Source organism: Saprolegnia diclina, assembly GCF_000281045.1.
Source record: "Saprolegnia diclina VS20 unplaced genomic scaffold supercont1.25, whole genome shotgun sequence".
In the NCBI taxonomy this organism is placed as follows: domain Eukaryota; phylum Oomycota; class Saprolegniomycetes; order Saprolegniales; family Saprolegniaceae; genus Saprolegnia; species Saprolegnia diclina.
The window spans coordinates 477,169-502,590 of record NW_008246092.1 but is presented as its reverse complement, the minus strand read 5'-3'; the positions used below and the strand labels follow the sequence as shown (position 1 = coordinate 502,590).

At 60.3% G+C, this 25,422-nt stretch overlaps 10 protein-coding genes across 10 annotated transcripts; 7 read left to right on the top strand and 3 right to left on the bottom strand.

The window, feature by feature from the left end:
- The first annotated feature begins 85 nt into the window (after positions 1–85).
- Positions 86–1,067, top strand: SDRG_08419 (hypothetical protein). Its single transcript, XM_008614306.1, has 4 exons — positions 86–285; positions 340–516; positions 561–756; positions 806–1,067. Exons 1-4 carry the CDS (start codon positions 118–120, stop codon positions 1,027–1,029), a joined length of 765 nt encoding a protein of 254 aa, XP_008612528.1. The 5' UTR covers positions 86–117; the 3' UTR covers positions 1,030–1,067.
- A 57-nt stretch (positions 1,068–1,124) lies between these two features.
- SDRG_08418 (hypothetical protein) lies at positions 1,125–2,144 on the top strand. Its single transcript, XM_008614305.1, has 3 exons — positions 1,125–1,702; positions 1,742–1,878; positions 1,932–2,144. The coding sequence occupies exons 1-3, from the start codon at positions 1,266–1,268 to the stop codon at positions 2,102–2,104; spliced, it is 747 nt and encodes a 248-aa protein (XP_008612527.1). The 5' UTR covers positions 1,125–1,265; the 3' UTR covers positions 2,105–2,144.
- A 121-nt stretch (positions 2,145–2,265) lies between these two features.
- Positions 2,266–3,253, top strand: SDRG_08417 (hypothetical protein; the record flags this gene model as incomplete). The annotated part of the gene is made up of 6 exons (XM_008614304.1): positions 2,266–2,430; positions 2,480–2,553; positions 2,601–2,739; positions 2,784–2,930; positions 2,975–3,115; positions 3,161–3,253. The coding sequence occupies 6 exons, from the start codon at positions 2,266–2,268 to the stop codon at positions 3,251–3,253; spliced, it is 759 nt and encodes a 252-aa protein (XP_008612526.1).
- A 27-nt stretch (positions 3,254–3,280) lies between these two features.
- Positions 3,281–6,150, bottom strand: SDRG_08416 (minichromosome maintenance protein 3; the record flags this gene model as incomplete). The annotated part of the gene is made up of 11 exons (XM_008614303.1): positions 3,281–3,524; positions 3,577–4,287; positions 4,335–4,499; positions 4,547–4,596; positions 4,643–4,816; positions 4,863–4,937; positions 4,985–5,182; positions 5,230–5,341; positions 5,386–5,585; positions 5,631–5,917; positions 5,958–6,150. 11 exons carry the CDS (start codon positions 6,148–6,150, stop codon positions 3,281–3,283), a joined length of 2,409 nt encoding a protein of 802 aa, XP_008612525.1.
- A 1,077-nt stretch (positions 6,151–7,227) lies between these two features.
- On the top strand, positions 7,228–10,933 carry SDRG_08415 (hypothetical protein). The gene is made up of 19 exons (XM_008614302.1): positions 7,228–7,608; positions 7,665–7,813; positions 7,869–8,017; positions 8,068–8,240; positions 8,290–8,385; positions 8,432–8,482; positions 8,524–8,619; positions 8,662–8,859; positions 8,902–9,108; positions 9,153–9,207; positions 9,267–9,355; positions 9,399–9,491; positions 9,539–9,621; positions 9,672–9,798; positions 9,845–9,977; positions 10,021–10,082; positions 10,133–10,249; positions 10,301–10,355; positions 10,397–10,933. The coding sequence occupies exons 1-19, from the start codon at positions 7,264–7,266 to the stop codon at positions 10,867–10,869; spliced, it is 2,751 nt and encodes a 916-aa protein (XP_008612524.1). The 5' UTR covers positions 7,228–7,263; the 3' UTR covers positions 10,870–10,933.
- A 2,898-nt stretch (positions 10,934–13,831) lies between these two features.
- Positions 13,832–15,000, top strand: SDRG_08414 (hypothetical protein; the record flags this gene model as incomplete). The annotated part of the gene is made up of 5 exons (XM_008614301.1): positions 13,832–14,170; positions 14,227–14,338; positions 14,393–14,620; positions 14,668–14,843; positions 14,890–15,000. 5 exons carry the CDS (start codon positions 13,832–13,834, stop codon positions 14,998–15,000), a joined length of 966 nt encoding a protein of 321 aa, XP_008612523.1.
- SDRG_08413 (hypothetical protein) lies at positions 14,933–18,603 on the bottom strand. The gene is made up of 13 exons (XM_008614300.1): positions 18,202–18,603; positions 18,054–18,155; positions 17,698–18,011; positions 17,540–17,652; positions 17,262–17,487; positions 17,170–17,217; positions 16,964–17,122; positions 16,226–16,917; positions 16,057–16,172; positions 15,796–16,008; positions 15,683–15,746; positions 15,429–15,635; positions 14,933–15,387 (listed from the first exon to the last, which is right to left on the bottom strand). The coding sequence occupies exons 1-13, from the start codon at positions 18,547–18,549 to the stop codon at positions 15,047–15,049; spliced, it is 2,943 nt and encodes a 980-aa protein (XP_008612522.1). The 5' UTR covers positions 18,550–18,603; the 3' UTR covers positions 14,933–15,046.
- Positions 18,604–18,777: 174 nt separating this feature from the next.
- SDRG_08412 (hypothetical protein) lies at positions 18,778–19,860 on the top strand (the record flags this gene model as incomplete). The annotated part of the gene is made up of 1 exon (XM_008614299.1): positions 18,778–19,860. The coding sequence occupies one exon, from the start codon at positions 18,778–18,780 to the stop codon at positions 19,858–19,860; it is 1,083 nt and encodes a 360-aa protein (XP_008612521.1).
- Positions 19,861–19,870: 10 nt separating this feature from the next.
- Positions 19,871–22,426, bottom strand: SDRG_08411 (hypothetical protein). Its single transcript, XM_008614298.1, has 11 exons — positions 22,182–22,426; positions 22,070–22,133; positions 21,960–22,026; positions 21,774–21,907; positions 21,537–21,724; positions 21,444–21,491; positions 21,110–21,402; positions 20,545–21,064; positions 20,309–20,501; positions 20,182–20,259; positions 19,871–20,132 (listed from the first exon to the last, which is right to left on the bottom strand). The coding sequence occupies exons 1-11, from the start codon at positions 22,368–22,370 to the stop codon at positions 19,897–19,899; spliced, it is 2,010 nt and encodes a 669-aa protein (XP_008612520.1). The 5' UTR covers positions 22,371–22,426; the 3' UTR covers positions 19,871–19,896.
- Positions 22,427–23,187: 761 nt separating this feature from the next.
- On the top strand, positions 23,188–25,372 carry SDRG_08410 (hypothetical protein). Its single transcript, XM_008614297.1, has 7 exons — positions 23,188–23,236; positions 23,298–23,463; positions 23,514–23,749; positions 23,800–24,296; positions 24,347–24,767; positions 24,827–25,061; positions 25,117–25,372. The coding sequence occupies exons 1-7, from the start codon at positions 23,219–23,221 to the stop codon at positions 25,341–25,343; spliced, it is 1,800 nt and encodes a 599-aa protein (XP_008612519.1). The 5' UTR covers positions 23,188–23,218; the 3' UTR covers positions 25,344–25,372.
- The last annotated feature ends 50 nt before the right edge of the window (positions 25,373–25,422 follow it).

Sequence of the window (25,422 nt, the reverse complement as noted above, 5' to 3'; positions counted from 1 at the left end):
TAAAAATTCGACATGCGACTCTTGGTTTTACTAAGGAACTTTGAATCTGCGCTTTCTATTACATGTATCCGCATCCGAGAGGTAGTTTCCATCTGGCTAGCAGCACGCGACGAGAGCATGGAGTCCATCATGGAGAACCTCATCGGGTCCTATGACCAGCGCAACGCCAAGGCGTGGCGCGACGAGGACATGACCCAGCGCAGCCAGGAGCTGCAGTGGCGCCAGGACGACCTTCGCCGCGAGAACGAGTGGCGCATCGAAGACATTCGCCGCCTCCGCATCCAGGTCCGTCGACACGTACATGCGTGGAGCTGATGATGCGAACGATGCTGCTGCTAGGCCAAGCTCGAGAACGAACGGCGCCAAGCAGATACGCGCGCCGAGCAGCTCTCGGCTATCTCGGAGCTCGGCGCGCTCCTCGGCGGCTTTGCGCTCGTCTCGATCATCAACGTCAACGTGCCCGAGGACATTGACTTGACGCTGCTCGCAGTCTATGGCTGCGTCTCTGCCCTCACGGTAGGACTACTGATGCGTCTTCCAAGGTTCTGACAAACGCATAGATCTGCTGCATGGTCATCTCGCTCATCATGTGCGCGATTTTACTGCTCGCTGTCACACGTTACTCGGCCCATGAGCTCGAGTACGACGTTCGGATCCTCAAGGACGAAGAGATCGACATGGACTCGCCGTTCCACATTTGGTGGCTCAAGAAATGCGAGACGGACTGGTCGCTCGGCTACCTCCTCTTTCGCACTGGTAGAGAGAGTCCCAGGAGCGTCTTATCGATCGTCTTGTCGATATGTAGGCGTCACACTCTTCCTCATCGAGCTCGCCGTCGTCTCGTGGGTCCAGTACAACTTGTACCAGACGACGTCGATCAGCATCTCGATCGTCGCGGCCATTGGCATTCTCATTTGGCAGTTCCGCATTCTGAGCCGATGGCGCTACCTGATGAAGCTGCCGGCCATCGAGGTGCACGGGCCCATTGACATCACCGTCACGGCCGCGTCGCCACGCCGAGCGCACTAGCGTAATGGTCTAGAAACACGCACGCGTTGTCTGTCGTCTTCAGCGCGCGTACCAAGGAGCCTGGACCGTTGTACCTCGGGTTGTACCTGCATGTGCTGGAGGGTCGCGAGTCCAGTTGTGTGTTTTCAGCCAAAGAAGCTCTGTCGCAAGGGTTGTAGTTGATTACACACCCAAGCACCTGGCACGGCCCGCCGCCTGCAGAGCTCGTCGTACCTGGTACTCGTCGCTGCTGCAGCATGTATAGCGGCAAGGCGCAAGGGCTCTCGACAGTCGACTCGGTCGTGAGCGCGCTCATGGGTTCGTACGACGTGCAAAACTTCAAGATGTGGCGGCTCGACGACGTCGAGTACGTGCGCCAGCGCCAGCAGTGGCGCGAAGACGACATCCGCCGGCGCCACGCGTGGCGGCTCCAAGACATTGAGCGCGTCCGCCGGCTCGAGAAGCTCGCGAACGAGCGCTGCCTCATCGACATTCGCACGGAGCAGCTTTTGCACATCTCGCAGATCTCGATCGTCGTCGCGTACTTTGCGCGCGTCGCGTACGTCGAGTCGCAGATTCCCAAAAACGGCAACCCGATCATTGTCGCCTTGCAGGGCTCGTCCGCGGCCTTGGGCGTCTTGTGCATGATCATGTGCATGATCATCGTCGTCCTCATCCAGATCGCTGTCGCGAGGTACGCCAAAGAGACGCACCAAGCCTATCATGCAAATAGGTATGCGACCGAGGACCTCGAGGACCAGCTGCGCGCCGTCAAGATCGAGCACCTCGACGTCGTGTCGCCATTCACGCAGTGGTGGCTGCTGCGTTGCGAGAAAGATTGGCACATGGCCTTCACTCTCTTCCGCACGGGTACGACGCTCGAGCGATCCCTCGTCGCACCGTACGAAAGCATGTTGCTGTAGGTATCGTGCTCGTCCTGCTCACGATCGCCTTTCTGAGCTGGCTGCAGTATACCAAGAACTTTGGTGTCGGCGTCAGCATCTCAACGTTGAGCTGCCTCACCCTTATCTATTGGTTCTGCCGCATGCAGCCGCGGTGGCCCGAGGTGCACGCGTTCCCAATGCACGACGACTAAACGCTCTACTAATATACTTGGATACGATCTGCTCGCGATATCGAGTATCCTGCTGGAGGATCGGATAGCAAGGATCGATCCGACTACAAGGGATTGCGAAAAAAAGATCGCAAGTGCCGGATACGACAAAAATATCCGGCTCGCCGGTTGCACAGACGACGATGGACGTTGTTCGGAGCCCGACCGGCAGCAGCTCGGACGTCGAAGAGCTCACGCGCCTGGCGACGCAGCAGCGGCAGAAGCTGCTCGAGGACCTCGTCACGCTCCGGCGCAATGACTTTGCGTACCTCAAGGCGCTGCACATGGACCCGCGGCGCAGCTACTTTGTACGGAGCGACACGACAGGGCGATGGCTCAACTTCGTTCGCTGCGTAGCTCAACGTAGCCCTCGTGCGCGAAGAGCAGCTCAACCTCAAGAGCGTGCTGACGCCGGAAGCGCTCCAGCGCAGGTACCTCGCGGCGATGAATGGGCGTGAAACGTCACATAGCGCATTAGGTGCCATCAGCTCTATTACATGGGCCTGAGCCTCGGGAAGCTGCTCGAGATGACCAACCCGTCGCATCTTGCGCTGGAAGGCTGCCAGCTCATGGAAGAACTCGACTTCTTCTTCTTGCCGTCGACTTTGCAAAACATGGTCAGTGCGTCTGGTCCTCGCACTTGCAGTCACCGACGTGGTAGAAACTTGTGGTCGCTCCCAAAGGCCCACTCTATGAGCGCCCGACCGAGGCAAGCGGGCGTGAGAAGGAGCTCAGCGAGCCGCACCGGCCAACGCTGCGCAAGTGGAACCAAAAGCCTGCGTATCGACGCCTCCTCACGCCCCACATTGTGCGTCGGCCGAGCCTCGTATCGACTACCTCATTTCCATCTAGTCGTTTCCGCTCGACTATTGCGAGCTCGTCGTCTCGCTATGCGAGGTGCTCACGCTCGTGTACACCAAGCTCCTCGACGAGACGTGCAGCCGCAACGCCCACGTCTTCCAGGCCACGCTCCGCTTTGACGACAAGATCAAGGTCCTACATGCCCTTGTGTCGTAGGGTTTCGAAGCACATGTGTAGAAGCTGCTGCTCGAGGCCATTAGCAAGCAACTCGCGACGATCGCCGCCGAGAGCATCAAGGACGAGCTCGCAACGCTGCGCAAGACGCCGTAGACGTGCAAATATCAATGTAGCAACAGCTTATACGAACATGACGGCGTCGTCGTCGCGGAGGTACATGACCTTGTTCTCTTGCTCCAGCGTCGTGAGCGCCGCCGTGACCGCGGCGCGGCTCGTGCGCACGCCTGCCTTTTTCAAATTCGCCAAGATGGTCTTGACCGCGATCATGTCTTCGTCGCCGCCTTCTTCGCTGCGCATCTCGTTGAGCAGCAGCGCGATGTGGCCGAGGAGGTCCATCTCGATCGGGGCGTCGTCCACTGCGGGCCTACACACGACAGCATGACGATCGACGTCCAAGTCGCACGCAAATCACGTACGTTGGCGCACTCGCGACCTTGCGCTTCTTGCGCGATGGCATATCGTCCTCGACTTCTTCGTCGTCGTCTTGGATCACGACGGTGGGCTCGTCGACCGTGTCGTCGTCGTCGACAGCGGTGTCTGTCTTGGGCAAAACGCTCTCGTGCGACGCTTCGTTGTAGAGGGCGTAGTTCATGAGGGCCATGGCGCGTTTGGCATCGTCGAGCTCGATCTGCTTGCTCAGGCGAGCTTTGGCGTGCGCACTCGCAAGACGAATGAGCGTCTCGAGCGTACGCGCCGTGACCGGGAGCGTCCGGGCCGTCTGCTGCGACCGGAGTTCGGCGTACCCTTCCGAGATGACGTCAATCGCGGCGTCCGTGAGCAGCGGCTGGAAGCGCGTCTTGGCGTAAAAGATAAACTTTTTCAAAAACTCGAGCGTCAAGACGCCCGTCCCGTTGTCCTTGAGGTGCGTCGCCGCCGAGACGTTGCCGTGCAGGAGCGGGTCAAACTTTTGAAAGATCGAGTCCGCGACCGCGTCATCGCCCGACGTCACGTTGGTTTGGTGGTCGGTCGAGCTCACTTCAAACGAGAGCGGGATGCCTTCTTGGCCCGGCACGACGTACCGATGCATGCGGAGCACGTGGTCCGAGATGCATCGATCGGCGCCGCGGTCGAGCTTGTCGAGTACGACAAAGAGCAAATCGAAGCGCGAGAGGAGCGAGTCGGGCAGCCTAAGTAGCCCAAAATGAAATGCAAATTAGAGAGAGGAAGCGTCTACCCAATGTTTTCTTGTGGCCGCTTGTTCTTGTTGTACTGCCCGTACACGGGGTTGGCGGCCGCGAGCACCGAGCAGCGCGCGTTGAGCGTCGCGTGGATCCCGGCCTTGGCGATCGTGACCGTCTGCTGCTCCATGACTTCGTGGATCGCGACGCGGTCGGCCTCGCTACGCAACACTTGGTCATGAGCATGACGCCATCACAGGCATGAAACCTCATCTTGTCGAACTCATCAATGCACACAATGCCACGGTCGGCCAAGACCTACTCGCGTCGTATCCATGGAATCGGCATGCTGCGGAGGAGGTACCATAGCACCGGCTTCGAGCCGCTTCTCCTTGGTCTCCGGGTCCATCGTCACGGCGGCCGTGAGACCGACGCCGGACGATCCGCGGCCCGTCGTGTTGACGGCGAGGGGCGCGATCGTCCGCACGAAGCGCAGCAGCTGCGACTTGGCCGTCGACGGATCACCGACCATGAGCACCTACATCCACATCCTAACGTTAAAGCTACGACGAGAGTGGTCGTACGTTGATGTCACCGCGCAAGTGCGTGCCATTCTCGAGGTTCTTCTCGACACCGCCGAGCAGTTGCAAGAGCAGCGCCTAGTCGCAACTAGTACGTCTCTCGACAAACCCGCCATCGATGCTACCTGCTTGATCTCGGCGTGGCCGTAGATGGACGGCGCAATCGACCGCGCGAGGATGTCAAAGACATCGGGACGCTTGGCGAATTCGCGCACGTTCATGAGATCCTCGGTCGTCATGACGATACCGTTGACCTCCTTCCCCATGAGCTGGATGTTGTTGGCGAGGAGCATGGTGCGGAAGACGCCCGAGGTTGACGCCGCCTAGTGGCCTCATGCGTCAACTGCGAGCATTCTCTTGTTGAACGTACGTTGGCCGACGCCATTGCGCGAAAGACACCGATGACGCGGACGCGGTCACCGGGCTTGCACTTGTCGACAAGGTCCGACTCGACAATGACGTCGGATGACCGCGGCAATTGACTAGAAGAGGCTCGCGTCGGCGCGTTGATTAGAGAGAAGAGTACCCGAGCGGCGCCGTCTCGGGGGTCTCTTGGATCGTAATGACTTGGTAGTCCTTGTACTGGCAAAGACCAAACTCGGTCTCGAGCAAGTTGCCGTTCTCGTCCTTGGTCGGGTACACGCTCGTCGTCGGGATCCCCGTGAGCGATGTATGGTCGCGGTACTCGCGCGCGATCATGACGTTGGTTTCCTTGCAGTAGTGCACCTACATTACATGGTCTGCGCGTGCTCAAAGAGGCGGGAAGCATACCGACTTGACGACTTTGGGGCGCACGGCCGAGACCTTGGTCACGATGCCCTGGACGCACACGCACTGACAGAGAAAGGTCGCGACGAGCCCGCGCGGTGTGACAAAGTGGGCGCCAAAGTCGCCTTCGAGGCCCACTTGGATCTGGGACACATCGTTTGTGTTGACGGCCTTGGGGTTGTACGAGCTCTGGGCGTGGAGGACGGCCTCGCGCACGGCGTCTTGGAGCGCGGGCAGGTACTCGGCCGGCTGCTGCAAAAGGCGCGACACGATGTTGGCTTCGTCGCTGCCTACGCGAGGATGAGCGAACGCATGGCCAAGACGACGCACCGGCCGTGAAGCCGGCATCGTAGACGCGCAGGAGGTTCAAGTCGACGAGGAGGCGCTTGGGCCCTTGGCCGTCGGCGTCGGCGAGGGCGCGGATCTTCTCGGGCAGGAGCGACTCGTCCGACTCGAGGTACTGGAGGAAGTACTCCTTGTGGCGGCGCAGCGCGTCGTCGTTCGGGCCGCTCACCTGGTCCATCTAGCGCCGGGTTTGAATTTTGGAATCGCATTTGGCCAGCCAGGCCAGTTTCCCGCACAATTTCACCCAATCAAACGTGCGCGCGCCCCTCATTGGCGCTATTTGCGCTCCACACGAAGTGTTTTATCCGCCAATCCCATTCAAGTATTCAAACATTATAGCCAATCTGATGCCCGGGCGGGCCCGCCTCTTCCACTGGATCCTCCTCACCTCAGTACCTCGTTTTGCGCACGGCTGCTGCATTCGGCTATTAGTCGATGCGTGAGTCTGCCGTACACCAGCCCACTGGTAGCCATAGTCGACGTAGAAATTCTACGTAAAAATACCCCGTGCACCAAACTCTGTTTTCGACAAAGTCGTCGTCAGCAACGATTCCCACAGGGACCAGGAATACTTCTGCCACCTTCTTTTCTGTGTACAACATGTCGGTAGAATGGATGTACGGAGAGCAGCGCCAAGTACGATCCGCGATGGCCTCTGAAACGAGGCGCCACCGCGTCTAGCGTCGTAAAGTCGATGAATGTTCCAAATGCGATGGCTACGCAGACACGATTATCAAGTTATATATGATTGAGAACGTGACTTACCAACCCAACTCGATACATGAATAAATTAGTGTTCCCTTGCTACTCGACAATCAATTGTGCTTGTCAACCAAAGTCTGTAGCGATCGATATCATCAGCGCTCTCTGCACTAACAGGTCGTGCGGAGGCCGTTGGAAACATGAAGCTTGTATATATCAAGATGACATAATCTCTTGTGCATCGATCAATCGCCCACCATGCGCCGAGCTGAGCGCCGAGCTTGTCGCCTTGAGGCCAGCGAGTTTGGGCAGGAACGACGCATGATGAATCGAATGGTGACTTTCTTTTTCAGTATACCGTTTAGCCGTGCGCTGGTAAGAGGAGATACACGAGAATATGATGCAAATTTGCTGTTGTCCACAGCGAAATAGCTTGTGAAGCGGGTTGTCGAGATGATTTGCGATGATTTGCGATGATTTGCGAGAACCAGGTTCACGGGACGTGCCATTGACGTCTCGTGTTGTAATTTTAGCCAATCATATGCGGCCCTTTCGGATCGCTCGAAACTGTCACATACTGCCGACGACGATGGCAGACAGGACGTCAACGCCCGCGGACGAGTCGGCGCCCAAGAAGGCCGCGTTCTACCTCGCGCGGGGCGTGCGCACGCTCGGCAACCAGATCGGGACCGTCGAGTGGGACAAGTACTACCGCCAGGCCAAAGCCAAGGCGGATGCCACCGTGCGCAAGGTGAGCGGCTCGACGGTGCCCCTGGAAGCCGAGCTGCGCCATGGCGAGGCCTTTCTTCGCACAACCGCCGACATGCGCAGCGTCTTGAACCGCGGCGATCTCATCACGATGGCCAACGGCGAGACGTACATGATCAGCCCCGACGAGCACGACGCGTTCACGGCCACCGTCATTTCGCTCAAGGTAGACACGATTGCATCATGTCCATGCTCTCATCAAGTGTGTTGCGCGCTCTACAGTCGCCGCGTGGGTACCACATGGGCATCAACCGCGGCGAGTCGCTTTCGATCACGACGGTGCAGCACAACACGCCGATGGCCATGCCCAAGGTGTCGGTGCCGACGACCATGGGAGGTGTTCTTAGCGCCGTCGAGACGGTCGGCAAAGGGTACAACGCTACGATACGATGGCGCTTGCACGACTAATCATGGCTCTTGCAATAGCGTTGTCGGTATTGTCGGGCTCGGCGTCCAGAAAGCCAGTGACCTCGCGACCAAGGCCGGCGAGTCGGCGAAGGCGCTGGAGGAGCGAGCGCGCATCTTCGAAGAGCCGATTGGCACTGTCGCCAAGCCCCTTGCTGTCGGCGATCGAGGTGCTTCGTCGTCGTCTTCACATCCCATCGCTTCAAGCTCACCGACCTAGTTGTCCACGTGGCCAACGAGACGCTGCAGCTTGGCTTCCCGAACGCGATCTTGGAGGAAGTCCTCTGCGGCCTCGAAGAAATTCCCGACTGCCTCGTCTCGCTCAAGCACGACTCGAGCTACGCCGAGACCTCGAGCGCACTCATGGCGACGCTGAACCGCGGCGACACCATCGTATACGACGGCTTCTCGATCCGCAAGATCCCAACCTTCTCAACGGTAGATGATCCAAGGCGAACAGTTCAAGGTCTCGAGCAATCCCGCGCGGCGCTTTCACGCGACCCAGCTGCCACTGGACCGCAACCGCGTTGGGCCATCGGTACGCGCTTCCGTCCTTTGCCTGCTTGTCATTTTGCCGATTTTAGGTCGAGAACGTGCCCGTGTTTGTGACCAAGCGTAGCGTCGTGTGTATTCAGGTGCTATTGAACGCGTATTGCCGCTCTGAGTTTGGCCGTAGGTGCCCAACTGCCTCGTGTCCCTCGCGGCCGGCGCCTCGACAGTCGAGTTCCTCAAGATGCCGCCGCCTGCCTGGTTCCGCGTCGGGGGCTCTGTCGTACGTCACCGTCTGATCATCTCATTTGACGCATGCACCAAGGTCATTGGCGGCGAGACGTACGAGATCCGCGACAGTGTCGTGACGCCCCCGCGGTCCGGTGTCTCGGTGACGGCCGTGCCCATCTACATTCCAAAAACACCAACGCCGCTCGAGGGCACGGTGACGCTCAAGGCCGGCGAGTCGACGCTCGAGACCTCGGCCAACATCATGGCCAAGGTCAAGCGCGGCGACATGCTCGTACGACTTGCACCTTCCAGCGGCCACGTTACATGCACGTAGCAAATCGGCGACGACATTTACCACGTGTCGACCAACCCTCTCAAGCGGCTCAGCGCCACCGCGATTCCCCTCGACAAGCCCAACACGGCCGCCGACGTCACCCAAGCGCCGGTGCTGCTGTACGAGAACGCAGCGCGGGTGCTCAAGCCCGGCGACTCGGTCAAAATTGGCGACCAAATCTTCACGGTCGCCAACGACAAGGACCTCGTACGTACCGACCTTCGCTAGATCCTATGTGCACAATGTCCTAGCCGCTCACGGCGACCTCGATCCCGCTCGATCGGTTCATCGAGACGGAAATTCCAGGTTGCCAACAAACTGTCTTCTATTTTGTCGAGACTAACGCAGATCGATGGGTATACTAGCGGGCGCTGCGGTTCAATTCATCGGCGATCGATTTTTGACTGCGTCCGAGAAGGCGGCGGCCGTCGCCCACCGCGCCGGCGCTTACAAGGTACGTGCCACCTGTGGTCGTAGCATCTGCAACGACGTGCTAGGCGCCCATCGGCGAGTTCATCTCGATCGTGCACGGCTCCAACGTGCTCTTCACCGACGGCGATCTGCGTCGGCTCCTCAAACGCGGTGACGAGGTGCGTCCGTTGGCGTCACGGCGATGTCACATATTGCTGCGACGTAGATGACCATTGTCGGCGAAGTCTTTCGTATTTCGACCGAGCCCGGGAGCTTGTACGCCAAAGATTGCATGGCGCTCGACCGGCGGTTCGCATCTCTTTTGCATTCTGTGCGAAGACTCAAGTGGTGGCGCGTAGCTACGACGGGCCGACGCTCACGAAAGGCGTCTCCAAGGGCTGCCACGTCAGCACCTTTCTCAAGGGATCCCGCAACTGCATGGTGGATGTCGACGCGACCACGTACCTCGCCCATGGCGACCGCGTTGTACGACGTGTCGGAATGACGCGACGGACACTCACACGTGGGATAGCATATCTGCGGCGAAGACTTCATCGTCTCGGAGGTCAAGGGGCCCCATGTCACGTTGGAGACGAGTCGCAGTAAGGACTCGGTGTTTGCGACGCCGTCGCTCGTGCCCGACTGCCTCGTCTCGCTGCCGACAGGTTGGGTCGCTCTGTGTTGCTCTCGTCTTCACGCTTGACGTAGGCAGCAAGTATGCCACGACCACGTCGAGTCTGCTCGGCAAAGTCGCGCGCGGCGACGTGGTCGTACGTACACTCGTGTCATATATGTCACGGACATGACGTCATGACGGTAGATGATGGGCGAAGAGACGTACCGCGTCTCGAGCAACATTTTCATGCGCTTCACGGCCGACCAACTGCCGCTCGAGTCGGCGCGGCTCGGGCCGCCCGTCGAGATGGACGACCTCTACGTACGTGTAGCCGCGTTCCCGAGCTATCGAGTAGTAGCAAATCGAGGGTAGATGGCGCCGTACGAAGGCGACTTGGACGTACGCGTTGTCGCGTCGAGCGATACAAGTACGAGGGTCTTTGCCCTTCGTTGTACTAAGGAACAGTAGGTCTCCACGTCGACTACACCATCTACAAGCATGGCGACCACATGACCGACTACCAGTACAGCGCGGCGCGCGGAGCCGCCCGCGACGAGATTGCCAACCGCGCGTCGTCGACCAAGCGCAAGGAGCAGTGGAGCGCGCTGCACCAAAAGGCGTCGTCCAAAGCCGACTACGTCCGCGAAACGTACCTGGCGCCGGGGGCCGAGAAGATGGCCGGTGCCGCCATGGTCGCCAAGGAGAAGTGGCTCGAGCCCGGCGCCGAGAAGCTCGTCGGCGCCGCGTTTGTCGCAAAAGAGAAAATCCTCGAGCCTGGCGCGCGCAAGGCCGCCGAAGCCGCCATGGTGGCCGGTGGCGCGGCCAAGACCACGTACGAGAAGGCCGCGCCGGGCCTCGAAAACGTCTCGCGCAAGGCGGCGCACCTGGTTGCGGACCTCAAGTCGGGCGCCGAAGAAGGCTACGGCAAGTCGTCCAAGTGATTGCCTTTTTTTCTGGCATTACGATAGTACAAGGGGCGTCTACTCTCTCTCTCGCAAGTGTGTTTTGGTGTGTTCAATGGCTCATGGTCGACGCCATGTCCTTGCGCTTGCGCGGGCGCGGGCCGGGCTTGCTGCGCATCGACCTACCCAACATATGTCAAGAGATGCTAGGGTAAGGGTATTCGCACGGGTCGAGTGGCGCTGCGGCGTTGAGGGCTTCTTGGAGCTGAGCGAGGATCCGCGCCGGCGCCTTGAGCGTCACGTCGGGTTTGAGATCGATGGGGGGCACGGGCACGACCGGCGCCGCCCTGCACGATGGCAAGTGTCAGAAAAGCCGCTGCCAGCAGCGCATGTGAAGCGTACCGGGCGTACAAAGCCTTGTGGCACGTGGTGAAGTACCACTCGTTGACGTACTCGAGGACGTTTTTGGAGAGGCAGTTGAGAACGGCGATCGCATGGAGGCACGGGATGTGGTTCTGCTGCCACTCGCCGCACGTGCACGTACGCCCGACAATGTTGACGAGTTTGAACGCATTCGAGGACGAGCTGACCGTGTGGTACTGCGCAAAGTAGACCTCTTGCGGCCGGCACTCTTGGATCTCGTACCGGCCGCTCTCGACCGTGCGTTTGAGTAGAATGTTTTGCTGCGCGGGCAAAAGGACGCGGTCGGGCATCGCGCGGGCCGTGAGCGACCGGCTCACAAGCGTCTTCTGGATCGAGAGGAGGAAGAGGTAAAAGCACGGCGCGAGGTTGCACGACCGGAGGAGCGACCCGAGCGGACTCGTGCCAAACTCGCCGACGCAGTGCACGAGCACGACTTCGTTGAGCAGCGGCCACCCGCGGTTGAGGATCGCAGCCACGACCCAATGCTCCTTTGGGATACCCTCGAGGTACCGTCCAAGATCTACACAGCAGTACAGTGTCGACGCGTTGATGAGGCGCACTCTACCCTTGTCGATCCGCCACAGCAGCTGGAACGAGTCCATGTACTGGTCCTACACCGCAACCGTCCAGCCTACGCTCGTCGATCGAGACGATACCATGTTGGTGCTGGCGGCCATTTGCTTGATGAGGTGCTCGACCTCGGGCCCGAGACGGTTGAGCGACGGCGACGCGGCCGCGATGAGCGGGATCATGTGCTCGATGACGAACCGGTGCGGCTGCGCGGGAAAAACGTGGCTCACGGCGCGCGCAATGTCGGGCGCGCCGTTCGAGACGAAGCACGTGACGTTGGCGATCGTCGGCACCCCGTTGGCTTTAAGCCGCTCGAGGAACCAGACCCAGTTGACATAGTCGTCCAGCGGCACGTGGGCGAGCGCGAGGTAGATGACGTCGCCGTTGTAGTCGCGCGTGCTCAGGACGAGGAGGACCCCCGACTTGTGCATCTCCTACGCATTCCGGATGCAAAATTGCAATCGCTAACGAAGCGTACGGCGTTCATGGCACACGCCTCGAGGGCGAGGACGGGCGCACAGTCCTTGAGGAGTCGGATGGCCGCACCAATGCCGAGGAGGCACCGGCCGTACTCGTAGACGCCCGAGCCTACAAAGAGGTAGTTCGGTATTTGAGAGACGAGGTAAGAAGTACCGTCGTGCGGGTTGGGCACGTGGTCCATGACGTAAAAGCTGCCGGGGTTGGCGGTCACGACCTTCTCGAAGAACGGCCGCAGCTGCTGGTAGCTCAAGTTGGACGTCTCGTAGAACATTTCGACGAGCTTGCGCTTGGCGCGGGACGCCATGGACGCCGAGATTTGGGACCCAAACTGGGTCAGTAAGATGCCCTGGATGTCTTTGAGTTTGAGTTCTTCCGGGTCCTTGAGAATGATCAGCTGCCCGACTTCCGAGTCAAAGACACCGGCAAGCACGAGCTCGTTCGAGAGCGTTGTGTTGCGCGTAAGCCGCGACTCGTGCGGTCGCGTCTCGCCTGCATGCTCGTCGCCAGTGCCTTCCGAGTCGTGCGCGTCGACGGTCTCGGCCGCCGACGCCACGCCCGCGTGGTTGTGCGATAGTTCAATGTCGGTGACGTGGACTCGGTCGTCCTTGTTCTTGTACCCACTTAAAATGAACGTGCAGCCTACGACGATGACGGGATGAGCTTGGCACGTTGACAGGATCGTGTACCGGGCTCGCGGCACTCCCAGCGCTTGTTACGCTTGGACGAGTACTTGACGCGGATCTCAAAGCCGCAGTGCATCGCGAGCCGCTTGAGCGCGGACGACAGTTGCTTGAAGTCGACAAACTCCATGCGGGTCTGGTTCACGGGCACGCGCTGCGTGTTGAACGTCGACGCGATCGTGAGCTCGTCCGGCGACACCACCTACATATCGCCTTCGTCGTGTCATTGCATGCATCGCGTCGTACCGGTAGACTCTTGTCCGCACTGCCGCCGTGTGCCGGTCCTATGCACCGTGCCGTTAGCAGCCGCAGCGTGATGTTGCAACGTCGTCGCACCGTTCGCCTGCGCCATGCGGCTCATGACCGTGCTTGGCGCCACGGAGGTCATGACGGCGGTGGCGCTCGCAACGTAGGTCGAGAGCGCGCTCGGGTGCACGATCTTGAGCTCGATGGCCTTCTGGAGGATATCCTGGAAGCTCGCCGTGGGCTTGCGGGGCACCGTCGCATGCGCATCGTCGCGCTGGCTTCCGCCGACGCCGGCGGCCATCGGGTTGCTCGGTGCGTGCTGGCCATACTCGGTGGCGGCCATCGGCGGCTCGGCGCTCGCGCTTTCCATCGCTCCTCGTTCCAATCTGCTGCGTCTCCAGTTGTACTTGTTTTCCGACACAAACACAATTTTAAAAGCATTTCACACTCTATAGCTTGCAAATTGTAGATATGATTAAATTTCGTAATTAAAAAGATGCATCTCATGCAAAAAAACACAACTCCCCTGTGCCAATTATCCGGTTACCGTATCCGGCTGAACGAGGATGATGAGTTCATCATCTCATTGCTTATTGCGAACGATGGCCGACGAAGTGGAAGCGCTTCCGCCGGGCTTGGAGAACCGCATCTCGTGGGACGACCTCGACAAGCGCAAGTACTACGTCATCGGCCCAAGCGTCTTCGTCTTCGTCCGCGCCGCTGTCTACCCGAGCAACCTCGTCAAGACCCGGCTCCAGGTCCAGAGCCGGTCCAAGCCGCTCTACACGGGCACGATCGACGCCTTCCGCAAGATCGTGCAGCAAGAAGGCTTCCTCGGGCTCTACAAGGGCTTTGGCGCGAGCCTCCTCAACATCTTCATTGGCAACCTCTACATCTCGGTCTACGAGTTTACGCACAAGCTCGCCATGGAGAACGTGACGGTAGCCACATTCGTCCTCTGCCGCGCAGTAGCCTCATGTCAACCACGTATGCCTAGGAGACGCCGAGCGTGGCCAACTTTATCTCGGGGGCCACGGCGTCCATCATCAACCAGACCGTGATCGTACCACTCGACATTGTCTCGCAGCGCATGATGATCGATGGCCAAGGTACTCATCGTCGTCCTGCCTCGAACATCGTACGATGATGATTAATGTATATAGGCGGCCCGTCGGTCGACCAAAGCAAGTCGCGGAAACGAGCGCAGGGACTGATCTCGATTGGCCGCGATATCTACCGACAACAGGGGCTGCGCGGCTTCTACAAGGGCTACATCCCGTCCATCTGCACGTACGCGCCGTCGTCCGCGCTCTGGTGGGGCTGCTACGGCGTCGTGTGGCCGCACTACTACCGCTGGCTCAACCTCGATATCGACCCCATGTGGCGGCAATGTACGCGTCGTCTCCTCGTCTCCTCCTCTCATGCTCTATGGATGCAGCGATCGCGCAGGCCATTGGCGGCGGCACGGCGGGCGTCATCACCGCCGTCGTGACCAACCCCATGGACGTCATCCGCACGCGTACGCAGATCCACACGCAGTTTGGCGCCGTCGACACGTTCAAATACCTCATCCAGCGCGATGGAATTCCTGGCCTCTGGACCGGCGCCCTTGCGGTACTCTCTTCTTGTGCTCGGCGTCTCGTATCTCATTGCACTGTAGCGCGTCATGGCCATGGGTCCCTCGGGCGTGCTCGTCATCACGGCGTACGAACTCGTCAAGCGTCTCTCCAAGAAAACTGACTCGGACGAGAGCATGGCCCTTGCATTGTAGGTGCCACCACCGAGTTAGAGGAATATGCGTACTACTATGTGGTTGCTTACAGCGCCTGAATCTTGCGCACGACCGACGTCTCCACGAGCTGCATCGCTTGGCCAAAGGCGTCGGCGCCTGCGATCGCTGCGAGTTGGTTGAGCTGCGCGCACACGTACTGCTTGATGTACGCGGCCGTGATCTGGGAGGCCGACGCCGACGCCCGGAACTGGCTCAGAAGGCTCTTACGCGTCGTCGTCGCGGGTTCGGGTTCGTCTGCGTCGGCATCTTCTTCGATCGCATTGACACTGGCCTCCAAGAGCAGACCGAGGCGCTCGAGCGCCACGCCCGGGTGCGTCGTCATGAGGCTGCAGAGCGAACACACCCACGTGCGTCGTCGCAGCGGACCTACATATACGTAGTCCAAGACCGTTGTCAGCATGACGCACCAACAGCCGAAAAGGCTACGGAGAAGTAGAGGTGGAGGAGCATGTCGGCAAACTTGGCGACGGCCGCGTCCGACGACAGCACGCTAAAGAAGAGCGTCGGCGCATGCAGCGACGCGGTCGCGAGCGCCGTCAAGTACGAGATGAGCACGAGTTCGGGCTCCGAGCGCGGGTCTTCCAAGCTCGTTTCCCAGAGCCGCGCCAGAACCGCTACGGTACTGAGGTCCATGCTTGCTATCATACACAGTGCGTCCTACCGTGGAGTGGGGTTAAGGACGACGCTGGCAAGTGGCGGTACAGCTTCTCCACAAACCGAGCAATCTACAAGCACGAGAATGCCGCCAATATCCCGAGGCAACCAAGGTGGTACCATGTGAGCCATATCGGGCTTGACGGCCCCGATAAAGCCGTGGAGCAGCGTCGCCACGTCTTGCCCGTACGTTGCCCAAAAGGTCGCGCCGCCGATCGCGAGGTAGTTTTCAAAGAGCGTCATGCCCGCGTGCAGATGCTCCGTGTCCCGCGACAAGGCCGTGACGATGTTGGCAAATGTGTTGTGGCACGGTGGCGCGTACACTTCGAGCACCTACGACGTTGTCCTCCTATCGTCGCTCGTCGCCATACCACTGTGTACCTCGGTGAGGCGAAGCCACAGCGCGAGGCCTTGGTCCATGAGGTAGACGGTCTCGGGCTCGTCCGGGTTGGTCGCGTACGAGACGACCGAGAGCACCATGGCTTGCAAGTCGGCGTCTACACAAGACGAGACGTTGACAAACCCATGGCCAAACCAATCGTATACAAACCCAGAACAAAGTCGACTTCGGTCTCCATGATGCGGCAGAGGAGCGAGAGGACCTTGCCGCGGAGGAGGTTGGCGTCCGAGGACGCGGCGGCCTCCCAGATCGTTGGCAGCGGCTGCACGATCTGCACGAGCGACGACGGCGCCAGACTCGTACAGCACATGTGCGCAATGCTCTCGACACAGCCGAGGACCTTGAGCCGCGTCTCGGTCGTCGCGACGTCCGACGACATGAGGAACGCGTAGAGCGCGCTCACCGCCCGCGGCAAGAACGGCATAAAGTCCGTGCTCTGAAAGCCCCAGTCGTTCACGAGCGACTCGAGCGTCGTGACAGCGCAGTACTTGACCGACGTGTCAGCGACAACGGTGTCGGCCGCGAGCAAATGCAGCAGCGCTTCGTAGAGCGGAATGCGCACTTGCGCCGAGAGCTGCGCGAGCCAGCACCCGATGAGCCACACGATGCGCCGCGAGAGGACGGGCACGCCGCGGAGCGTCATCGTCGACGGCTGCTGGAGGTACGGCACGAGCGTCTGAAGGAACCACGGCTCGAAATCAAAGCTTTCATGGAGGTCGTAGGACGCAAGGCCTGCGGCCAGCAGCACCGCGTCAACCCGCAGCACCATGTCGTCGTCGCTCGTATTGGTATGTGGCGTGCGCAGCCACGAGGACGCCGACTCGATCATGTTGAGAACGCATCTAGTCGACTTGAGATGCAAGCGTGTCGTCGATAGCAGAGACGTACGGCGTGAGCGACTCGCGGTGGGTTTGGAGAAGCGAGAGGAAGAGGATTTCAGCGCAAGCGCGCACCGAGAGCTCGGACGAAAGCGACTCTTGGAGCGTAATGAACGCCTCGGGGTCTTCTTCCCACTGCTCAATGTCCGAGACCGTCAAGCGCAAGTACCTACGCATGTATGGTGACGACAATGACGCGTCGTGACAGTGACGGACCGCACAACAATGAGTTCAAGGAGCGTCGCCAGCAACGCCGTGTCGTGCCTATATGTATTGAGAACACGCTAGGAGGTGGAAGGTCGTGGTACATGAAGCCGCCGATTTGCTGCTGGCACTCGGAGACCATCGCGTCGTTGAGCTCGACCGAGCCGGCCGATGTGATGATCGTCTTGGTTACGCCCGAGATTGACGGCAAATGCTGGTAGAGAAGGCAGCCCATGACGTTCGTGACGTACGAGATCATGTTGATGACGAGCTTGTCCGGGAACGTCCGCGGGTCCGACAAGGTCGCGTAAAAGGTTTGAAGAAACGGACCTACATGCGTCTTGGACGTCAGTCACATGGATGACGATGACGAAGGTCCGACCAAGGTATTCGCGGAATTCGATCGGGTGTTCTTTTTGGACAGCAACGACGAGGCCTGTGAGCGCGGTGAGGACGCGGTACGAGAGCGCGAGGCACGGCGAGTCCGTCGGCAGCCTACGTGCAGCTTGATACGTTGAAAGATTGAAACCAAGATCGCACCCTTGCGTAAAGGCGAGCAACGCTTGGAACGTTTGGTAAAAGTTGGTAAAGATAAAATGCACGACGTCGAGGGGAACGAGCGCCTTGAAGCCGTAGAAGACGAGGTGGTGGAGCACTTTGGTGCTCAGAAGGAGCTTGGTGAGCACGTCGTCCATCTCGGTCGCATTCTGCAGCTGCTGCACTTGACTGTGCCACAGCTGCGCAATGAACGGAGAGACGACGACGCTCATTTCGTTGAAGACGACGCGCTGGGGCATGAGCCGACGCGTGGCGAGCTCCTTGACGACCGACTTGAGCACACGCAGCGCACGCATCTAGCACCGTGCATGAGACTACGCTTCGTGTCGAGGGCGTACCTGCTGCAGGGGCGAGCCTTGCTGGATGAGGTCGCGAAGGACACCGAAAAGGTCGGGCCATTCCTTCGGAAAGTCGGAGCGCGCAATGCGTGCAATCGTGACCTATGGTTGTACGTAAGGCAACGTCGTTTGCAAGCATGGCCCGTACGGCGAGTTGCGTCGCCACCGCCTTGTTGGTCTCTTCCGTGTGCTGGAGCAAGCCGCGCCGGACTTGCAGCTTCTCTTCCGCCGAGATCGTGAATTGCCGCGACCCGCGTGTGATCCACGAGCTCGCGACCGCGTTCTTGAGCGAGAGCGCCGCCATGAGGCGTGTGGCGTCCCCGACAGGCTGCTTGAGCACCTCGAGGCAGAGGCAGGCGAAGCCCGGCAGCTTCATGCACTGCTGCAGCGTCGCTTCGCCCACGACGCGGACTTCCTCGTACGGACTCAGCGCCTGCTCCATGGTGGCGACGACGTCGCCGACGTGCGATGGCCCGAGCGCGGCTGGGACGTTCATACTCGATCGATAATACTGGCAACCAAGCCGCCCGGATCGTTTATCCGGATGCGGGCGGTTTGGGATTTCCGGATAATCGAGGTATCCGGAATCCGAGCGTCATCCGCATCGCCGAACGATGGCTCACCACGCATCGCGTAATTCGTCCCTGTTATCCGGAATTCCTGTCCGGATACCGCCGGACGGTTGAAGTTGGCGGCGGACGAAACGCAGCAGTAGCCGCTCGTCATGCTCCGTCATTTTCGGACGCGCAGCATGAGCAACTTTACCGTCACGACGTACCAAGCCGCGGACCTCCAGCGCCTCCAGAGCCAGCGGGCCGGCGAGACGCGGCTCGGCCAAGCGGTGCAGTTCGTCAACCCGGACGTCCCGCTGCCGGCGGCGCTCGCATCCGCGCAGGCGAACGGAGCCAAGTATGCGATCTTCGGTGTGCCCGAAGACGTCGGGCCGCGGGCCAACTTTGGCAACGGCGGCGCGGACCTCGGGTTTCAAGCTTTCCTTGGCCGCTTCCTCAACGTCCAGGCCAACCAGTTTGTGCGTGCGCACGAGATCCTCCTCCTCGGCGAACTCAACTTGCACGACGTGCAGCAGCAGGCCGCGTCGCTCTCGTCCAGCGACCCGGACCAGCTCGAAACGCTGCGCAAGTGCGTCTCGATCGTCGACGAGCGCCTCACGGCCGTGGCCAAGCTCGTCTTTGACGCGCAACTGACGCCGATCGTGATTGGCGGCGGCCACAACAACTCGTACCCGTTGCTAAAAGCATTGTCGCAGTCGGCCGGCGTCAGCGCGGACGCGGTCAACCTCGACCCGCACTGCGACTTCCGCCTCCTTGAAGGTCGCCACAGCGGCAACGGCTTTAGCTACGCCCAATCCGAAAAGTACCTCGACAAGTACTTTGTCATGGGCCTCCACGAGCTCAAGAACGCGCAGAGCGCGCTCGACCAGATGCAAGCCGCGGGCGCGAGTTTTTGCAGCTACCAGGAAATGTTCCTCCGGCGCGAGTCGACGTTTGCGCAAGGGATCGACAAGGCGATCGCGTACGTTGGTGGCGCACACAGCACCAAGCCCCTCGGCATCGAAGTCGACACGGATAGCATCAGCGGTATGCCCGTGAGCGCCATGACCAACTGCGGCATCTCGGTCGCGGATGCCGAGTACTACGTCTACCGCCTCGCGCAGCTGCCGCGCGCGCGCTACTTGCACCTCGCCGAAGCCGCGCCCGGGCAGCACCCCGCGGGTCTCAAGGCCGGCATGAGCGAGGCCGGTCAGATCTTGACCGCGCTCGTCCTTGCCTTTGTTCAACACCATTAACACACCATGATGAACGAGCACGGCCCTCTTGATGCGTTACTTGGCCTTCACCTTGCTAGTCCGGCGCCCCTTGGATCTCGCTTTCGGTGGCGCGACAGCGTCGTCCGCCGACGAGCTCTCGGCCGAAATCTCCTCAAACGGCTCGTCGACCGGCGTGCGGCTGTCCGCGAGCACAGGCGGGAGGACGTGGACGCTCACAAGGTCGGGTACGTCGAGCGGTGCCAACGGCGGACTGGCAAAATAGGTGTCTTGGATCTGGGCAAGGTTGAGCGCTAGTTGGAAGGTACAGTCGGGAATGACTCGAGGTCGTCGAGGTCGTACACTGCACGCTCGCGTCGAGGCCATGGTCGTCCATCGGTGCAATCTCGACGCTGCTCTGCACCGCCTTGGAGATCGACGCTAGTAGGATACGACATGGAGCGGCGGCTACCTCGGATCGTATGTGTACCCGCCAAGTCGAGCGTTGGCACCACGGTATGCTTCTTGGGCTTGGAAGCGCCGTCGAACACGGGGCTTTCGCCCTGCGTGACGCGCTCGTGCACCTTGTCGGCGGCGTCCGTCGGCAGCGGCACCGGCCCCAGACGTCGCACGTTCAGCACGCGCGACGAGCCATCGGCACGTCGAACGGCGCGAAACGTAATCTACGTCGACGTCGCGCGCGTCACGACGTCCCAAAAGACCTACCTTGGGGTGCGCCCAGAGCGGGATGCTCGGACGGTGGTGCGTCTTGACTTCGACACTGGAAGGCGCCGGCGTGGACGGCGGTGGCGTCCCGTCGTGAGCCACGGGATGCGTCGCTCGGTGCTCCAGATCGATGCTCTGCAGTTGCGTGAGCTCGGCCGAGAGTGCAAAGCTTTGATTTTCAAGCAGAGAGAGCTTGGGGTGGAGCCGCATCGTCTTGAGCGTGCCGGCGTTTGCGACAAACAGAGTGTTGTCAAGTCCCCACTGGCACTGCAAGTGCAGTGCCGGGAGGTCGTCGTCGTCGTACTGGAACGTCGCCGACGTGCTGTTCATTGGCGTCGTGTGCCGCAGTCGCACGAGCGACTGGATCTTCTCTGTCGACCAACTCGGTCGGCCGAGGTCCCGCGCCTGCTGCTCGAGAACCGCGACTGCTTTCGACGCGGCGACCTGGCGCGCGTCGTCATAGTCCATCTCGGCATGGCAGTGGCCGTCGACGGGTCCGCCCTGGGGCCAGATCGCATACCTACTCGCATGCTGTGGTATGTATCAATGTATCAGGAATATGTACACGTGGGTCGTGCCGCGCAGCGACGTGACCGCGATCCACTTGGCGTCGACTGCGATGCTCACGTGGTGAATGCGCGCGTACGTGATGCCGCGCTGGAGCTTGTACAAGAGCACATGGTCGTCGCCGAGGAGCCGGTGCACGTGCAGCGTCTGCCCTTTCTGTGACGACGTCACGAGCAGCAGGCCGCTTGGGTCGAACGTCAGCGTTGTGATGGGCGAGTCGTGCGCCTTGAACTGGATGCGGTTGGCACCGGTGACCACATCGTGCACGACGACGCTCCCGACGTCGCGCGTCTGTAGAGTTGAGAGGTTGAAAGATTGATACAACGGCGTACCTCGTCCGATGTCGCTGCAAACGACGTCGCGAGGGACTTGCGGCCGACCTACGCGCCGTCATGACGTGACGTCGACGCGTCGATAAGATGTACCTGCGAGAGAAAGTAAAGACTCGAGGCCACGCCTTGGGCCACGTTGGTGAGCGAGTAGTCGTCGCGCGCGGTAAAGGTCGCGGTGGACGACGCGGCAAAGCCACTCGCGTGGCGTTCGTCGAGCGCTGACGGGAACGCAAGCCAGCGAGGCCCAAGGGCCATGGCATCCGCAGTCGTCGGAATTGTCGCTACTCGACGCATGCGGGTTCCCGCTCTGCAAAGCAAACAATGGTGTACCTTGCAGCGCAAAGTTGGCGCGCCGGTCAAAGAGATGAAGCACGCGGGGGGATAAGATCGTGAGTACATGGTCGTTGACGCGAACGTCGAGAACGTCCTTGGCAGCCATGGGCCCCACGACCTCGTGCACAACCCTAATGCATGCGCAAATCGAATCGTGATGGCTGGGACGTTAGAGACGCGTACGCTTGGCGCTCGAGCGAGAAGACGCAAATGCGCGTCGAGACCAAGAGCAAGCTCGGCAGCGACGTATCTACGCCGCAAGCATGAGGCGGGATCATGGGCAAGCGGCGTACACGGCGCAGCGTCCATAAAGCGGATAAGGCGGACGGGCGCGCTCAGCGGGTGCTCTTGGCCCACCTAGGAGCATGCATTGTACGCATCCATGCATATAGCGTCGCTGCCTACGAGCGCCATCGTCGTTGCATCAAAGACGCCAAAGCGATGGGGCACGGCCTGGCAGAGCAGCGTCGTGCCGGTCGATGGGCGCTGGAAGAACTCGAGGCAGGTCACCTGCGACGCCTTGGCCGGCGACGGGAAGAAGTACGACGTCCACTCCTCCAGCATCCCGCCATTCGCGGCCTTGGTCTCGGTCATGGTGGTCCTCGGAAGATTCGAGCGGATGTTGGGGATTCTCGATAAAGTATCTTTTGTCGCAAACGAACTTAATCGAATGCAAAACTTATCCGAAAATTGGGTGTCCCGGAGCGCGGAGCGCCGAGAAAGCGCACCTGTTTCAGATCACGCACCGCGGCGCATGTCCCTTCAAGACTTCAACTTCAAACTGCCCGTCCCAAGTGTGTGCTGTCGTCGTGGCTTGCCACGTGCCAGCGTGCGCCACCGCGCGGGCAGCCGGCGCAGCTTCGACAGCTCTATCGCCCGTTCTTGTGCGTCCTGTGGCGCGATGTATGTAAACCTGCCATGGCGAACTCGCGTCTCGACAACGGGCGCATCGCGTAGAGAATCAGCAAGGGCCTCTTGCGTGCGTACCCTGCGCCAAAGGTCTTGTGCCGACGGTGTCGTCGACAACGCCACGTTTCTATGGCCGCATGAAGTGCATTTACCACGCACCCATCCAGATACTGCTTCCGTAGCGTCTCGCTTGTCCTCTCGAGCGAATATCTGAAGCTGCTGTTCCTGCCGTGTCTTTATGCAGGCGGTCCAAGTTCAAGGACACTGCGGTTTGCACCTACGGCCGCATCACGTCAGGCGCGTGGCGCCCCGGTCGCCTGGCCATGCAGCCACGTACACTGCGACTTGGGTGCGCTTTTCCACTGACTGCGCGGAAGTCGGTGCGTTTTTCTCGGCGCGTCGCAAGCGCACCTTCAACAATTGGGTGCGCCGATGGCTGCGATCCGGATGGTTGGGTGATCTATCCGGATGAAATCTTCCGTCGACAAGCCCTCGAGCACTCAAAAGTGAATTTACACACAAGAGCACACAGGATGCAAGCTGACGACGCGGTACGTCGCCTTCGCCGCCGATCGCCGCCGAGGGCTCATGCGAGGCTGCTTGGGCATGTAGCAATGGATGGAAGCCGGCCAGCAGTGGGTCGAGTGGGACGTCAACGAAGGCACGAAGGCCGAGATCCAGGCCCTCCTCGACACGGAAAACGTGGCTGCGCTGCGCCAGAAGCTCGAGAAGCGCCTCGAATTTGGCACGGCCGGCCTCCGCGCCGCCATGGGCTCGGGTACGCGATGCAAAGTGCGTCCTCATAGATGCTCATGCCTCTGGCTTTAGGCACGGTGTGCATGAACGACTTGGTCATCATCCAGACGATGCAGGGTCTCTGCAAGTACCTCGAGACGACGTACGGTGCTGAGGAGGCGCAGGCCCGCGGTATCGCGATCGGCTACGACCACCGCAGCAGCGGTACGCTCAACTCGGAAAACTTTGCGCTCTACAGCGCCGCCGTCGCCGTCTCGCGCGGCTTCAAGGTGTACCTTTACAAGGGTTTTGTCGCGACGCCCCTCGTCGTACGTTGAACCTCTCGCGCCGTCTGTGGAGGCTCATGTGCTGTTTGTAGCCCTTTGCCGTCGACCAGAAGCACTGCGTCGCTGGTATCATGGTCACGGCGTCGCACAACCCCAAGGCCGACAACGGCTACAAGGTCTACGGTGCCAACGGCAGCCAGATCATCCCGCCCCATGACGAGCTCATTGCTACGAGCATTGTTGAGAACCTCGCGCCGTGGCAGTCGTACGACATTGCCGCTGTCCGCGACCACGAGCTCTGTGTGGACCCGACCGAGGAGCTGAGCACGCTCTACTTTGAAGCTGTCGGTGCGCTCTCGCGCTACACAGCCGAGAACTCGGACGCCGACATCCACGTCAAGGTCGCGTACACGGCCATGCACGGTGTCGGCCACGCCTTCACGAGCCGCTCCTTTGCGGCCTTCAACCTCCCGGCGTACACGCCGGTCGAGGCGCAGCTGCTCCCGGACCCCGAGTTCCCGACGGTCGCGTTCCCCAACCCGGAAGAGGGCAAGGGCGCGCTCCAACTCAGCTTTGAGACCGCCGAGCGGTACCGACGACCCTTTTTCGACCAAGTTTTCTCATGTTTTTATCGATTAGGGAGGGTTGCTCGCTCGTGTTGGCCAACGACCCGGACGCTGACCGCTTGGCCGTCGCCGAGCAGCTGCCGTCGGGTCAGTGGTACGTCTACACGGGCAACGAGATCGGGACGCTTCTCGGCCACTGGGAGTACACGCAGCACATGCTCGCGCACCCGGACGCGGACAAGGACAATTTGTACGTCATCGCGTCGACAGTCTCGTCCAAGATGCTCCGTGCGGTCGCGCGCAAGGAAGGCTTTCACTTTGTCGAGACGCTCACGGGCTTCAAATGGATGGGCAACGCCACGAGCGATCTCCGCGCGCAGGGCAAGACCGTCCTCTTCTCGTTCGAAGAAGCCATCGGGTTCTGCGTCGGGTCCGTCGTCAAGGACAAGGACGGCGTCTGCGCCGCGGCCGTCTTTGCCGAAATGGCCCAGCAGGTATATTGCTGATATCTTGATACATTGATACAGTCGAAGGCTCACCCATGTGTGCTTAGCTCAAGAAGCAGGGCAAGTCGGTCCACGCCCACTTGCAAGAGCTGTACGCGACGTACGGCCCGTATGTGACGCAGAACCACTACGTCAAGTGCTACGATGCGGCAACGATCCGCAAGATCTTTGCGCGTCTCCGCAACGACGGCAAGTACTGGCACGCGGTCGGCAAGTACCCGATCGCGGGCATCCGCGACCTCACGACGGGCTTTGACAGCGACCAGGACGACAACGTGGCGCGTACGTTGTGCCATTGCATTCATTGTGGAAGACTCATACTATGGTCTGATACTAGTGCTCCCGGTCTCGTCCTCGAGCGAGATGATCACGTACTCGTTCAAGAACGGTGTCGTCGCAACGCTCCGCACGAGCGGGACGGAGCCCAAGCTCAAGTACTACTGCGAGTCGCCCGGCCGCCTCGGCATGACCCGTGACGACGTCGCGGCCGAACTCGCCGCGCACGTCGAGTGCATCGTCGAGGAGATGCTCCAGCCGGAGCTCAACAACCTTGAGCGCCCTTAAACTACTACTAATCTGTCTTGTTTGCATTTTCTTATTTGTCTTTTATTCATAATACAATATTCTTATATTCTGAGAGTAT